Genomic DNA, 13947 nt, shown 5'->3' with positions numbered 1-13947 from the left:
TGCCATTCCATCATCTCTGGAGACGGGGCTCGCCCGTGTTGCAGCCCGTCAAGGAGTTCTCTTCTTGTTTGCCACGACGCGTGGGTCTCTTCTGTCACCAAGACAATAAAATGATCCATACTGCTTATTTCTCTGGGTGTCCCGAGAATCAGTCTCGGTAAACTGTCCCGCCCGCTGTGGGTTGGGCAACCCCTTCGTTGCAGGACGTTTCGCAACTAATCCCCCCTTCCCTCTAACCAACGATACCAGACCCCACGCCGGTTTGCGCGGATTTCCCACAGCGGATTTGGTTGTTGCCATAAGTTCCGAGATGACATCTGGAAGAAGCACATTTGCAGACTGCTCCTACAACAGACGAATCCCGCATCACCAATAGCGTACATATACTGCCAGTCAAATCGAATTAAACCCAAGCAACTTCAATATCATCTGGATGGCTATGGTTGCGGTCGTGGAGTGCCACAGGGTGAATTTCAGGCGTTTGCCGCCAAACAACGTCGCATGCATCACAGAACAGGCCCGTTGCTGATGAGCTGTGGACAATCCAAAATGGCGGCATGGCGAAGATTTGGAGACAATTGAGCAATAAATCGGCGCCGAAAGACAGAAGAACGAGAGAGTGTGCAGTTTTTCGACTTTCTCTCGCCTTTCTCGCATCGCCCGGTCTCCGACGGCTTCGCTGAAGCAGGGAGGCGCCCCCGCAACGGCGATCATACATGGAGCGGTCGGAAGTGTATGGAGTAATCTTTGAGGGAGATAAAGTTTATCTAATTCGCTTTTCTCGTAGGGCTTGGCACTCACGAGTCCAAAAAAATCGTCGACGTCTTTGTATGTCGTCCTGCAAGTGTCGTTGTCCACTGCTGGTGTCCATCCGTCGGCTCTCGAGCGATTCTCTCAGGTTGTGACCCAATCCTGATTCGCCAAACGCCAGCACCAACCCTGTGGTATGTATTCGTGCGCGGAACATCCCGAGTCCAAGCAATATCGCCAGTTCTAATCCATCATGATATTCGCATGGTTGTATCGTCAAAACACTGAAACGCCGACATACTGTATCTATTGCATGGCATGGCCGGCCTCGCTGCCTCAACACAAGCACCATGCGAGGTGTTTCGTTCGCTGATACCCCCGGGTAACCCATTCTGGCTCGGTCATCGGGTTCGATTCAGAGTCCATGGGCCATGATCTGGGGTCTTTATGGAGGTTTCCGAGTTCCTCAAAGGGTCCTGCCATTCACCTGACAGCCACAAGTTGGGGAAGGAAAGGGCTCAGCGCAGGTGCCATCCACACGGTCTCAACCGTGTGGGCACTCTTTGCGTCGAGCTGAATAACGAAACCTAGAAGTGGGAAGAAAGTAAGTAATGTGGCCTTGAGACTGTTTGAGCTGGTGTTGCGATTGCTGTCAAGGCTTAATGATCGACACAAAGGTGGCCGCCACTAAGAGGTCAGACTGTGAGAACCGTTCCAGCCCTTTGGGACTAGTCGGCCGCGACCTGAGCTGAACCGGCCAACGCGACCTGGACCCTGCTTCATCAAGACCTTTCACCGTTTCTTTGACACATTTCGGTCGGAGTTGCGCCAGTGAAGGCTGTTGGTAGCCTGGGTCGCCCGGTATATATGAGCAACATTTGTGTAGGCCCGGCCATATATCGGCCAGCCGAACAAAACGCACTCAATAAAAAGGTAAGATGGTTGCTTTACCTGAGTCGACAACTTCTTGGACTACTGACTTCTCCATAGCCAGCAGAACATGGCTTGTGCGAACCAGCAACTCTAATGTCTCTTTTAGCTGCTTTATTCCAAGAAATGCAACGAAGAGAGTCGCGTCTATCTTACCTTTGTAGTAAAGAGAGTAAGCAACAGGCGGGTCCTCGTCAAAACCTCGGTAGGGAGGCAAACGCTCCTGGGTGACCTCGGTGACGCGGAACCGAAGTCCCACATTCTTGGCGGTATCGATCCACAAGGTTGTGCTATCATCGGTATAGTCGCCGGCCGGGCAGATGGCGCTGCTGGCAGCTGCTTTTGCCAGCCAATGCCTCCACACGCGCACGACGCCATTGGTAACATTACTGTGGCTAGCAAGGAGACCGGGGACGTGACCAGAGTTGTTCAAGCTCGTTGACGTGCAAAGCTGGGAGAACAGCTCGCCATCGTCCAAAATGAGTTCCTGGGTGACTGGCTCGTCACCAACTTCCTGTTCGAGGGGCGCACCTGGCAAGCGTCGACCGAATACCCTCCGCAAGCGCCGCGTCTCTTCTGAAACCACCGGGAGGAAGTGAGAGTATAGCTGAGAGAGGTCCCGTAAGTCCAGGTCATGATCACCGGTCCACGTGTGATCCAAGAAGCCAAGCCCCTGGAACCGACATGTCATGGACGGCGTCAACTGCTTAGCAGCAGGGTGGTAGCTCTCTAGCATCATCTCGTGTCCGTCCATCTTGGCAGTGTGGAGGAGGCGGTGCTGTAGGATGATTGTCGAGGTGGCATTGAATCGGCGGTCGACGAGAGTCAACGGAAGCAGTTCGCGAGACTTGAAGTTAGCCAGGATGGCGATAAGGAGCTAGATTGGGCGAACAGTGGTCAGTAAGAACGTATGGACCAAGGTGGGAGGCATCGCGGGTGGAAGAGGAAATGGCTTACCTCATTGGGTAACGAATCTATTGGTGATCTGATGGCAGACATATTGGCTGTGTAACTGTTATGGTATTGGTAAAGATATTGGTAGAGCAATGGCTCATGCCGGTTAGGAAGGACCGGAAATGGTCCTCGAGAGCATGTCGCGGATGGTCATATTTAAATTGTCTGGCGATGACCCCAAAGGAATATCGATAGGGGAGTGCGCATTGGGATGCAAGGTGTGGACGGAGACAAATCGGAATCGAGAAACAGGAGATGATGTTGTGGTGTATCCGTGGGCCACGACTACAAGCAATAAGATGGAGATGCCGAATGCCAGATGGCCAATGTTGGGGGGTCCCTGCAGGTGCGAAGATCTTGTTCGTGTAGATGGGCTACTATAATGAGGTGTGTCTGCTGTTTGGCCCCTGCGGTGGCGCGAGTTAGCTGATGCGAAACTCGTGCTTTGGTACAAATCGGCCGCCTCCAAAGTTGGCTGGTGCGAGGTTGATGGACACGGGAGAGTTGAAAACGAAGTGGATGCGGTGACATGTCGGCCGCAAGTTGGATGATTCAGTGCCAGGGCCCGTTAAGCTAAGCTGAGCAGGGAAGCAGACGGCTGTGAGTGGAATCAAGGCGGGGCCGCACCGGGCCTGATTATTTCCGTCACAATATCCGGCCATTCACCCTGCGTGGCTGGTGTCGGTCAGTACAGGTGAGGTGGTCTCACCTCGTAGAATGGAGTGGCTGACAGGAACGAAAAGCACCTTCCGATTTGCTCTCACCCGTGCAACTATTGCCATCTGACTAAGGCAGCCAGCGCGTGCGGCACCTAAGCCAGTCAATCGCGTCTTCTAAGCCAAGATGACATGGTAAGATCTATAATCCTTCGCTTCTGCCCGTATTTCGGGCAGCACGATGCTGCAAGCAACACACCCTCTCTCATGGCGCGTTTCCCGTTGCTTCACACGAATACAACCTACAACCACCAGCGCCACCATCATCATCATTTGGGATCGCCCTTCTTACAAACCCCTTCAACATTCACAGGCAAGTCAACGAAACGCGTGCATCCGAGCTCGGAAGTCCTGGCAGGCCTCTTCCAAACACTGCGTTCCGGTATCGACCGTTGCCTGCCGGCTTGGTCCGACCACTCCTGACAACATCATCACCCCATCTCAATCATCTTACGAGCAACAAGCCTGCCCGAGTCAGAATCCACTCCTATCCGACCGAACAAACATGCGGTGGGAGCCTCAATCTCGGCATTCTTCCTAGCTTCGCAGTTTTGATCCAGCCTTCTCGGCCTTGCAACCCTGTCAATCCATTCGCTTGTTTCGTTTTCTCTCCGAGTTTTGAGCGAAAATTCATTAACATACTTCTTGGACTTGGGCCCATTCGCTCGCATCCCTGCTTCCCGTCGCACCCGTTCCTGACGTTCCCTGTCCGGCCCGTTGCGATGCTAACACTTGTGGCATGACACACTGTTACCCACAGCGCCGTCGTAGCGCGGGTCCAGGCCTGATCCAGTCAGAACCCATACGACCCGACGATTCAACACTGCGTTACTTATATGCAGGAGAACGCCCAAAATGTAGGTGCTTGTTTTCTTCTTATCATCGTACTACTTCCACTGCGGCTCGTACCAGAAAGCAACGGACGAAGCAAATTTGCCTAGCAAATCCCTGTCGTCATATTTGACATGCCCTCATCTTACCCACAGAGTCACATGCATTATCAGCATCCGTCTCGAAGCCTCTGTCGAAGCACCCTGCGTCACATTATCAACCGTTGGTTCATTACAAAGACGCGATAACAGGTCCCGGAATGGTGTATTGGCTGAACCCGTTGCCCCAGATGTCGACCTGGATGCCGGGGTCCGCCGCGCTGTAGGTGCCAGGAAACTTGACGCCGGCCGGCAATGCGCTGCCTCCGCCCGTGACACGGATTTGCTAATAGCACCCACAACCGTCAATAATGCTGCTCGGACCGACATAGAAAGAACAAGACGGAGACGGGACAAAACCACTCACGTAGCACGTCATGTAAAATTGAGCCCCGTTGGGCTGCGACGCCGCGTGTAGAGCAATGGCCTCGGCCCGGAGCAGGTAGTCTCCGGGCGAGAGACTGGCCGGAATCGTTACCTCGAACTTCCCGCAGTTCTCGTTGAGCAAGTCGGTGCCCCACACATTGTCCTCGGGCGTATAGCCATACTCGCCGATCTTGAAGAATCCAGACGACCCTTCGGCCGTCGTCGCGTCTGCCACCTTGCTCAGGTACACCATGACAGGGCCGTAGTGGTTCCCACCGATGGCTTCCTTGTCGCACGATCGATCGTTCGCCTGCTGATGCATCTCCACCGACACCTTACTGCCGGCTATGTGTCGGCGAGTTTAGCGAGCTGCACGCTTGCGTCGATGGAGGGCTTGAAGGTGAACAGGTGAAGAAGTAACTTGCCTGGGATTTTGCAGACGCCGGACACGCCCGTAGCCCCGCCAACATTGCAGCGCAGGTCGTTGGACGTGACGTCCGTGACCGGGCTGTTGCTGGGCTATGTGGCGGTTAGTCAGGTGAAAAGTTGGACCCGGCGATATTCGGCCTACCGGAAGTCTGGCGCAGACGCTCTTCTGGTCTTGGCTGCCAATCCAGAGCTGCTGGAACGTTGCGTGGCCCAAGGCTTCGCCAGCTGCGCTGAGGACTGCAAGTGTCGCGGATGTCTTCATGGCGTTTTTTTGACAGAATCACCTTCTCAAAAGTAAGTAAATGAGCAGCTTGCTAGCAATGATGTCTAGACGATGACAGCAGCGACGTCTGCATTTATCTCTTTTCTGCAGGTGTCCAGGCCGGGTTCCTATCGTCCAACATCTCGGATGCTCATCTTCCAGCTTGTCAATCTACTCGGATCTGCAATTTCCATCGCAAATCTCATCTCCCATCAACATGCCCTCGCAGTCAATACGTCCCGCCGGCCCAGATTCGGTCGGCGTCGGAAGCAACATCCGGAGAAAGTGGGTACAGTCAATCTCTCCCTCGCCGACGCCAAGACCCGAAGACCGCGGAACACGCATTTAGCCAGCTTCATCCGGCCACTCGGATTGTCAGCCCTTTCGCTTAGCTCAACAGACCGTGTCTGATGTTGTTGGTAGATCATGATGGCGGTTGATCAATGCCGGTTTGTGATGCGAAAGTTATATGCACGTTGGGTGCCTGGCAATCTATCCATCTTGGCGGTGCCTTGCTCAAGTAATGCCGTGCTACCCTGGGTTGATTGAATGCTGTGCTGTGACTTCGTTGCAAATTTTGGCGGTTTCATCGGCTTGCCCGAGATGCAGGTTATTTTTAATTTCATTTGCATGCCGCGTCATGTTTCTCTCTGTTCGCGCCGTCCAAATCTCGTTATGCATGACGCTGCCACCCGGCTGCAAGAGTGCACCCCCGTCCCCCGAGAAACCTCACACGACCGCAATTAGGAGAGGTTTTCGGTTCGATTTGCTTCAGCTTGCAGACACCAGCACGCAACCAAGATGCCCACTTGCTGACTCGAAGCTCGGGGCTATTACTACTCTTCAGCTCTGTTGATATCTACAGAGGAAGATAACGTTCATAGCGTCGTCGAGTCGTCAAAGAACGGGGCCGGGATGAGTACGGGACATTGAAAAAGAACTCATCACCATCCGAGGGCAGCTATGAACCAGCCATTGGGGAGCCAATCTAAGTAACTGACTTACATGTTCTGCACTGCATACTCATGTTACATTTGGAGTTTGACTCTTTCCCTCTGCTCTGACAGTGGATGCCCTTCTAAAGTATAGGCTGAGTCAACACTTCAATGTGCATGTTCTTAACGTCGCTTTGGACCGGTCAATAGGTCTAGTTTCGATCGTGCGAGATCAAATTTGGTTTGTTTGTCTCGGCGTAGTCAACCTCGTCCGTTGACCACCGAAATGAATCTTCGTCTTCAAAAAATTCCTCCCGTCCAAAGAGGGAATTACATGCTATGGTAGGTCTCCAGAGGTGAAAACAGTGAATTCCAACAGGTCGGTTTGGCTATCGGTAGAGCCTACTGGCCCAAAGTAGCTTAGAGGCATCTCCAAATTGTCAGGACCAGTTAGGTAGCATGGAGCGAACGTGTCTGACAGCCACGTGATTACATGTCCGCTGTTGCCTAGAAAACCACCAGGTGCCCAACGACCACTAAACCGGAGGTAGAGAAACCCGAATTAAATGCCATCAGACACGGTCAGAGACTCGGTGTTTAAACGTTCAATTCCTTCTTTAAATCCATATTACTGGCGCACTTTACGTCAGCAAACAAATCACAATCACTCCATTAGAGCCCGTCACCAATGGCCACTCTCAACTCCTACCCAGCTTTCTGGAGGCCCGCGGCCCTGCCACTCTTCACAGGCCTTCTGGCTCTCCTCGGCGCCGCCGACGGGGTCTTCAACCTCGCCAAGCCCGAAAGCGGGGCCGCGACGTTCGGCCTCGTCCCACCGCGCCGGGACTCACTGACACCCGCTCAGTTCGACGCTTTCCACCACGCGCTGATCAAGGTCAAGGGGGCTCGGAACTTGCACATGTCCTCGTGCATCCTGGCTCTGGTCCTTTACGGTCATTTCTCGGACGTCTGCCGTGTGTCGCCGATGGCTGCCATAGCGGTGCGGCGTTGTGTCGGGATCGTACTGACGCTGGGCGCAGGCGTGGGGTTCAGCGGCGCTGCTGTGGTCATGGAATATCTGAAGAGCCCGGACGCATCGCCAGAGGTTGCCGAGGTTGGGAAGGCAAAGGCGAAGGCGCATTTGATTACGAATGTGCCCATTGTTGCTCTTGGCTTAGTCTACTTGTTCTATTAGAAGGACAGTCAGGCGAACAACGCGTCTTTCTTTGCTTTTGGAAGTCCGACCACAAACCATGCTCTTTCATCTGCTGGATGACAAACAGATATGACAATAGAAGCAACCTTGCTAGATTATTTCACGAATAAATCAATATAGCTGCCCGCCAACAGCTCATGGGTACCAATTTGATAAAGACGTCGATGAAAGGTGGTTAGGAAATCAACCAGCATCATCACAACTGCCTCTCCATCCAAAACATGATTTCCGACACACAACCTATTCCCAATCCCTAGATAAGTTTGGCAAATTGAACATTCATGAACCAATTCTCGCGGCCCTTGACGGGCTTCTCCTTCCAGACGTCGGGATTATTCGGTGTCGAACTAGTACCAAAATTCAGTGGCCAGCAGGATCACGGTAGTTTTATATTTCGTTTCGAAAGGTTCTCCCCGTATTTTCGCGGATGTGACGCTTAGTCTCGGTTCTTTTGCCGTCAACCAGTACTATCATACAGTCATCTGGGCGAGTTTTCAAAGTGTCTAAAGATCTTTACGCGACTAATGTACCATACTGAGTAACAGTTGGTTGCCTTCGAAATGGTCTTAAGTCCCCAAAACAGAGATGAGCAGGGTGACGCTTGCGTGCGACGTGAAGCGCAACATTCCTCGGTTTAACAAACTGCTATACGCATCGGTCGCACTAACTATTCCTCGATATACTTTCTCGTCGCAATCCTCATCCTCTTACCAAACAACCACAGGGGAATGGTTAGGAGAGCGAAGATTCCCATGAGCATTCCGAATATGCCAAACGGCTCCGCTGTCCCCGTCTTCTCGACCCAGTCGGCAACAAAAAAGGTCCAGGCAAACGCAATGATGGCTCGCATGATAGTTACCATGACGAAGCAATCGCCTGCGTGTTGTTTATAGGAGTCGATAAGCTGTGCTCAACTTGGTTAGCAACACTTCTCAATGACAGAATGTATTTTTGAACTTACGTAGTTGAATCCGACGGAGGGTAGCTGCATCAGCCCAAAGGAAACCATACCATAGCCGAAAGAGAGACCCACCCAGCCGTTCTTAGATGGGTATTGGCCAGAAAATCCAAAGACGAAGAAACCACCGGTTGCAATGAATAGAGATAGAAACATGGTCGGAAGCCTGCTTTCTGCTTCCGCAAGACCGTTGCCAGAAGTCTTGACTTTCTTCTTGAGCTGGGAGTCGGAGAGAAGATAGGTGTACAAGGCCCCCACAATGGTGCCGATCATTCCTCCGACATTGATCAGTCCGACGTTAGATCCCCAGAGGTATGGGGGTGCGGCGACCAGTTGAGGGCCAACGGTGCTCATTGTGACGATTCCACCGACGAGGCCAGCGTAGTGGAACATCACAACCCAAGTACCAGGAAGTCTGAGCGTCTTCCATGGTGCCAGGAAGTTGCCAACCACATTGCCGCGATAGTGGGTGAAGCCAAGGGACCTTCCATAGGTAAATGGGCGATAGTCTAAGATTTGGCTTCTGGAATCCTCAACGTGAGTTTCCATCCCCTTGTCGTCGATTGTGGAGCCGGCCTGGGATCCTATGGGCGGGGCAACTCGATTGTACAGTGTCTCCGGTACAAGAAAAAGAGTACCGACAAAGCAAGCGGCAGAAATTCCGACTCCGATCCAGAAGATGTAGGTCCAGCCTAGCTGAAAGCCAATGTAACCGCCAGCGATGCCTCCGACAAGCGAGCCCGCAGACAGGAAGACTGTGTAGATAGCCTTTCGTGGCGAGTCAGAGTGCTGAATCATTACTCACAACGTATTCAAGCTTTACTCACCATTGCACGTCCACGCTCATCAACAAAGAAAACCTCGCCAACCAAGGCCGGCGCTACGGACTCGGAGGCACCGGCTCCCATACCTTGAAACAACCTTGCAACCAGTACCGAGTTGTACGAGGTAGAAACAGCACACCAGATGGTACAGACGGTCATCAAGAGTGTCGCAACCAGCAACACTGGCCTCCGGCCAAAAATGTTTGAGCATGGGACCCACCAGATGTTGGACGCCCCAAGGAGTAAGATGTTGACCTGCAGGAGAGCAACACATTAACCATCAAAACTTCTGCCGGAGGAAACCTAGGGCAACTTACGGCAATAAAATATGTCAGGTCACTATATGGCCGTACTTCGGTAGGGTACGTCTTGAACCACAATTGGAGTGACGGTGCAATGCTTGAACTCAAAAAGTTACCGCAAAAAGAATAAAGCGAGACAACCAACAACAGCGCGAATTTGCGCCACTGTGCCCAGTTGAGAGGATCTGCTGGGTCGTCGGATGGCTGTGGATATCGAATAAGAGAATTGGAATACTGTGACCTGCTAGTAGATTCGTCTTCGACTATTTACAAGGAGATGTTCCGTCAGCACGTAAGCCCAAACCAATAGAGGAAGAGCAGATCATGATCACTTGAAGCCACTTCAGACAAATACCGGAGTATGTCGATGTAGTGTGCTAGATAACATACCTAGCAACCTCGCTGTGCCCGACGGTGTAGCGGCCGAGACTTCTTGCTTGCTTAAAGCAAGTGCATACTTCCAGCCCGACATCGCGTAGACTTTGGCCAGTTCAAGGAGGTAAATCTGCCGAGTGACAACAGCAATGTTGCTAGAAAATATCAGTAGCAGTCGGCTGGAACTGCAGTGGTCTGATGTTCGAATGGTTCTAATATCTCGCTTCTGCGTCGTCCTTATGAACTTGGTCTTTGCAACACATGCTGTACTGGGCCGATTAGTGTTGCATTGGCGCTACCCCAGATTCCCCAGGATATCCACCTCGGTCACGGCCAGTGCGGCTTGAACGCTAGTACTTCCCGAAGCGGGGGACGGGGGTGTTCCGAGGTGGGGGAACTAGGCGCCGGCAAATTATGGCGGGAATGCTGGTGACTTGAACCGGTTGAAGAAGGTATTCAAAGAAGATTCACAGATGCACCACTTCAAGAACTACATAGACTGTCAAGCATCGTAAGTGGACGTAGTCTACATGGCTGACCTGCGCCACCCAAGTTCTGGTGTCTTATATATGCCGGCGCCCACCGGCTTCAAGGCATCACCACTAAAACAGTTGCTGGCGTACAGTCTTCAAACGACACAAAACCCATTGGTCCAGTAGGTAGGTAGGCCGAGCAAGTTGTTGCAGGCCTGCCGCTTGTGCATGCAGCCTGCATGACCAATGAGAAAAGCTGGGCTCTCGATAATGTCGACCTAATTAGGTTAGGGCCGGCCCCGCTGCACCAGCAAAGAGAGGTGGGGGGGCCGAGATCAACCTCGCAAGGAGGCTGGCATCCTGGTCGGACAAGGTGACAACCCTCACAGCTCGTCCTGGACATCAAGCTGTTTTCAAGGCGATAGCTGTTTCAAGGAAGATCTTCTGTTGCATGTGAAAAATCCACACGCAGGCATAAAATGCGGGTTTCCCCTGCGGCTTCCAGGTTCTGATATCACAAATGAGTCAAATGTGACCAGTAAGACAATTACTCTGACAAAGCATTTGGCAACCCGCGGAGAACAGTCTCAAACAAATTCTCTGTGGTTTGAATGTAGTTTTGACTGATAACGATTTCTGCACCCAATCTCCCTAACTTCCCGCTTACCCCGGATCTTCCAGCACCACGGGAGAGCCGTGTTTGCGGGGTTAGTACTGGCGACAGGGAACTTTGAGGAAACAAAGTTCAGGTAGCTGAACGGAATACAAGGCCTTCAGTCGACCATGAAATCACTAACCCTAAAGAGAATAGCGGTGGTGCAAAGGCTTACGTTGAGAAATCATGGGCAACAACAGGAAACCCCTTCTCTGGCAATCATGCTAAGACCCGCTGTCATAAATACACCACAGCCTCTCAGTCCACGTTTAATACAACCTGATCCTGCAGCAAGGATCTAAAACGCGCCAACAAACTCTTATCATCCGATTTGCGGTTGAGGAGAAGGTTACGTTTTCCCCCACCATTCCGGTGGCTTACCAGGAGGATGCCAAGCTTCATCCACATGCTGATCAGTTTGGAAGGTCAGGAATCACACATCAAACATCCAGCCGAACAGTATTTTCCACTGAGGTTAAACTGCCTCCCAACGAGATTCTGGTCCATTCCTGCCTGGACACATGGCGGGGCTGTGGCGAAAACCGTTGACACAATATTGCTGGCGCATAGGTTCCGAAGAAAGTGTCATTTTCTGTATACCTTGAACACACGCACATCTATAAACGGCATCTTTTGAACTCAAACCTTTCCTCGTTATGGGAAGACGTTCTACGGGGTCTGACGTATGGAAATTTCCCAGCCGAGGATGAAAAACGTGTAGGACCCTTCACTAAGTCGATAACACCTGCTGGGCTACATCGACGTCAATGTATTTATTTTACTCAGGTGTCATATCTCAAACCTTGCCCACTCTGCCGCATTCTAAATATAGGACAAAAATTGGAACTCAAAGTTGCTACAACAGGTTTTCTGAGCCTATCAACATAGTTTGTCGGTTCGACGGACCATGAGACTGGCCGTGGGGGTGTTCATGTTATATCGAGAAGATCGAGACTTGCGAAGTTCCGTATGGCCTTTGGCATCTCCACAGCCCGGTTGGCTTGCTCAGTAACCAGCGATAGGCGGATCAAGCTACACCGCAAAACTTGCCCGCCCGGTTTTGACATAGAGACACGCCCTCCAACGGGCCCACATAGGGGCTGATGTGTAGCTTGTCTCCTTTTCGAAGGATTTGCAAAGGTATCTTTTTCCTTGTAGCCTGCTCTTCGCGACATGCATTGTTCGCGTTAACTTGACATTGACTATTCAAAGTGATAAGGTTTTATGGCAAAGGTGAAAGCCACTTGAGCGAGGAATTGACTGGTTCGTTATTATTACTGAAGCTTTTGCTTTGCGGCGCGTTTGGTTTTCCTGACCTGCTCGTGACACAACAGTGTTAAAAGTGAGGACCTTTAGGCAATGCTGCGTTTATATCTCTTTATGTTGGAATAACAGCATCAGCTGGTTGTACGACACGCACGACTCAAGGACAGGAACGATGTCAGAGGGCACAGACTGGATACTCGGCCCTCGGTTATCCATTGAGGGGACCAAAGTATGTTCATGCCGAGCTAACTCAGGGACGTACGAGATCACATATCTCGTGTACGAAAGCCAAGTCTTGTAGTTAGAAAGATAATCACGGAATATATTATTGGTTCACCCCTAAGTTTAATCAGAGTACGATCGTACATCCGGGTTCTCTTAAGAGAGAATCCATTCAACACTTTAAGCTCGACTTAGATCTAGGGGGGCATAAGTTTCAACCATTGCAATAGAGATGGCTAGAAAAGTATCTCCGACCCATAGAACTAAAGTTTGTGGAAAATCCTAAAAGATCTGTAGCTTAAAAATAGAAGTCAGAAGTAGTTTAAGAAACTTGTTTTCGAGTATGTGAGGCTTGAAAATATCCATAATAAGTCTTTTGTTTTCCTTTCCCCCATTTGCTATTAGTACTTGATGATACAGTATTTTGAGCATTTGCTTCGTTGTAACAGTTGAGCAACTGTGGAATCCAAACTTTGAGTACGATAATATTTTGAATGCAGCGAGCTTTTTCCTTCTTGTGCATTGAGAGAACCTTTCTCATTGAGCAATCACTGTCATCATCAGTATAGTCTGGGACGCGCGCTGGCATCTGAAACGTCACTGTAATCTACACGCAACGTACGAATCTGTCTTACCGCGCGCTGAGAGCGTTCATCTTATCTGAGGGGTTTTAAGGTTTGTGGTTGTTGCCGGATGGCAGCCGTCAGAACGATTGTCTTAGTTAAGCGTTGAGATGCGACTCGTCACAACGATCTCGCAGTGAGCTATAGAAGCCCGACAATTCGGAACAGTTTCAACTAGGTTACTCGAACACGAGGGTGATGGCAGCACTTTCAGATAGATGTCCATGAAAGCCATTAATGCCAAGAATTAGAGTTTTCGCCCAATGATAATAAATGAAATAGACTTACTCTTAAAATAACTCCTATCAGTCTTAACTCGAAATCTTTTTGCTTCAGAGTCCCATCTTAGAACAGAGAAATAAAGTCAATGACAAGTTCTGTTGGGTAACTATACTTAGCTTCTGTACACTGACATCAGAGATGCAGCCTCATAAGATTGCCCGTATTAGTCTGCTCTTAGCCACACGCAGATTACATACGTAAAATCGACTGGAGAATCTGCGGCCTTAGGTCATGCAGCAACACATTAACTAGCCCTGAAAGACAAAGACAACTGAGGCATGATACATCAGCGCAGGTAGCAACACAGAAGGAACGCATCTACTTCTGGTTTCTTGCTATGTCAGATTGCCGCTTACGTCTTAACGAAGGATCAATGGTTTTTGTTATATAATTAAAATGGAATAGATATGAGATATCAGTAAGTTGAGTTAATACAGGTAGAGCGCTGAAACCAACGCCTGTACCTGTACGTCGCATCTA

General features: G+C 50.8%; 5 protein-coding genes across 5 annotated transcripts; 1 reads left to right on the top strand and 4 right to left on the bottom strand.

The window, feature by feature from the left end:
* Positions 1 to 1672: 1672 nt before the first annotated feature.
* On the bottom strand, positions 1673 to 2679 carry ColSpa_05344 (uncharacterized protein; the record flags this gene model as incomplete). Its single annotated transcript, XM_049271556.1, has 3 exons — positions 1673 to 1773; positions 1837 to 2557; positions 2638 to 2679. 3 exons carry the CDS (start codon positions 2677 to 2679, stop codon positions 1673 to 1675), a joined length of 864 nt encoding a protein of 287 aa, XP_049127513.1.
* Positions 2680 to 4412: 1733 nt separating this feature from the next.
* On the bottom strand, positions 4413 to 4967 carry ColSpa_05343 (putative endo-beta-1,4-glucanase D; the record flags this gene model as incomplete). The annotated part of the gene is made up of 2 exons (XM_049271555.1): positions 4413 to 4565; positions 4647 to 4967. 2 exons carry the CDS (start codon positions 4965 to 4967, stop codon positions 4413 to 4415), a joined length of 474 nt encoding a protein of 157 aa, XP_049127512.1.
* A 23-nt stretch (positions 4968 to 4990) lies between these two features.
* Positions 4991 to 5336, bottom strand: ColSpa_05342 (endo-beta-1,4-glucanase D; the record flags this gene model as incomplete). The annotated part of the gene is made up of 2 exons (XM_049271554.1): positions 4991 to 5164; positions 5217 to 5336. 2 exons carry the CDS (start codon positions 5334 to 5336, stop codon positions 4991 to 4993), a joined length of 294 nt encoding a protein of 97 aa, XP_049127511.1.
* Positions 5337 to 6959: 1623 nt separating this feature from the next.
* Positions 6960 to 7466, top strand: ColSpa_05341 (uncharacterized protein; the record flags this gene model as incomplete). Its single annotated transcript, XM_049271553.1, has 1 exon — positions 6960 to 7466. One exon carries the CDS (start codon positions 6960 to 6962, stop codon positions 7464 to 7466), a length of 507 nt encoding a protein of 168 aa, XP_049127510.1.
* Positions 7467 to 8154: 688 nt separating this feature from the next.
* Positions 8155 to 9428, bottom strand: ColSpa_05340 (putative MFS-type transporter; the record flags this gene model as incomplete). The annotated part of the gene is made up of 3 exons (XM_049271552.1): positions 8155 to 8391; positions 8449 to 9234; positions 9273 to 9428. The coding sequence occupies 3 exons, from the start codon at positions 9426 to 9428 to the stop codon at positions 8155 to 8157; spliced, it is 1179 nt and encodes a 392-aa protein (XP_049127509.1).
* Positions 9429 to 13947: the final 4519 nt, after the last annotated feature.

The sequence above is a fragment of the Colletotrichum spaethianum genome, assembly GCF_022836535.1.
Source record: "Colletotrichum spaethianum MAFF 239500 DNA, contig12, whole genome shotgun sequence".
In the NCBI taxonomy this organism is placed as follows: Eukaryota; Fungi; Ascomycota; class Sordariomycetes; order Glomerellales; family Glomerellaceae; genus Colletotrichum; species Colletotrichum spaethianum.
The sequence above is the reverse complement of the archived record's forward strand: the minus strand, read 5'-3'. Positions and strand labels throughout refer to the sequence as shown.